Source organism: Apaloderma vittatum, unplaced genomic scaffold (genome assembly GCF_000703405.1).
Source record: "Apaloderma vittatum isolate BGI_N311 unplaced genomic scaffold, ASM70340v1 scaffold33619, whole genome shotgun sequence".
Lineage (NCBI taxonomy): Eukaryota > Metazoa > Chordata > Aves > Trogoniformes > Trogonidae > Apaloderma > Apaloderma vittatum.
The window spans coordinates 1-245 of NW_009737543.1; the positions used below are offsets into that span (position 1 = coordinate 1).

General features: G+C 61.2%; 1 protein-coding gene across 1 annotated transcript; it reads left to right on the forward strand.

Moving 5' to 3' along the window:
• Positions 1-70: 70 nt before the first annotated feature.
• Positions 71-230, forward strand: LOC104279914 (NF-kappa-B inhibitor-interacting Ras-like protein 2; the record flags this gene model as incomplete). Its single annotated transcript, XM_009877376.1, has 1 exon — positions 71-230. A coding segment is annotated over one exon (160 nt), but the record flags the coding sequence as incomplete, so codon positions are not given.
• Positions 231-245: the final 15 nt, after the last annotated feature.

The following is a 245-nucleotide window of genomic DNA, read 5'->3' on the forward strand; positions in this document are numbered from 1 at the left end:
GTCTTCAAGGCAGAGCCCGGCGGCGCCGTTCAGCTCCTTCAGGGAGTCTTCTCACCCTTTTTTTGAACAGGTCACCATCGTGGTTTTGGGCAACAAGTGTGACCTGCAGGAGCAGCGCCGGGTGGACCATGACGCAGCCCAGCACTGGGCCAAGGGCGAGAAGGTGAAGCTGTGGGAGGTGTCCGTGGACGACCGGCGCACGCTCATCGCGCCGTTCATATACCTGGCCAGTAAGAGGCAGAAGC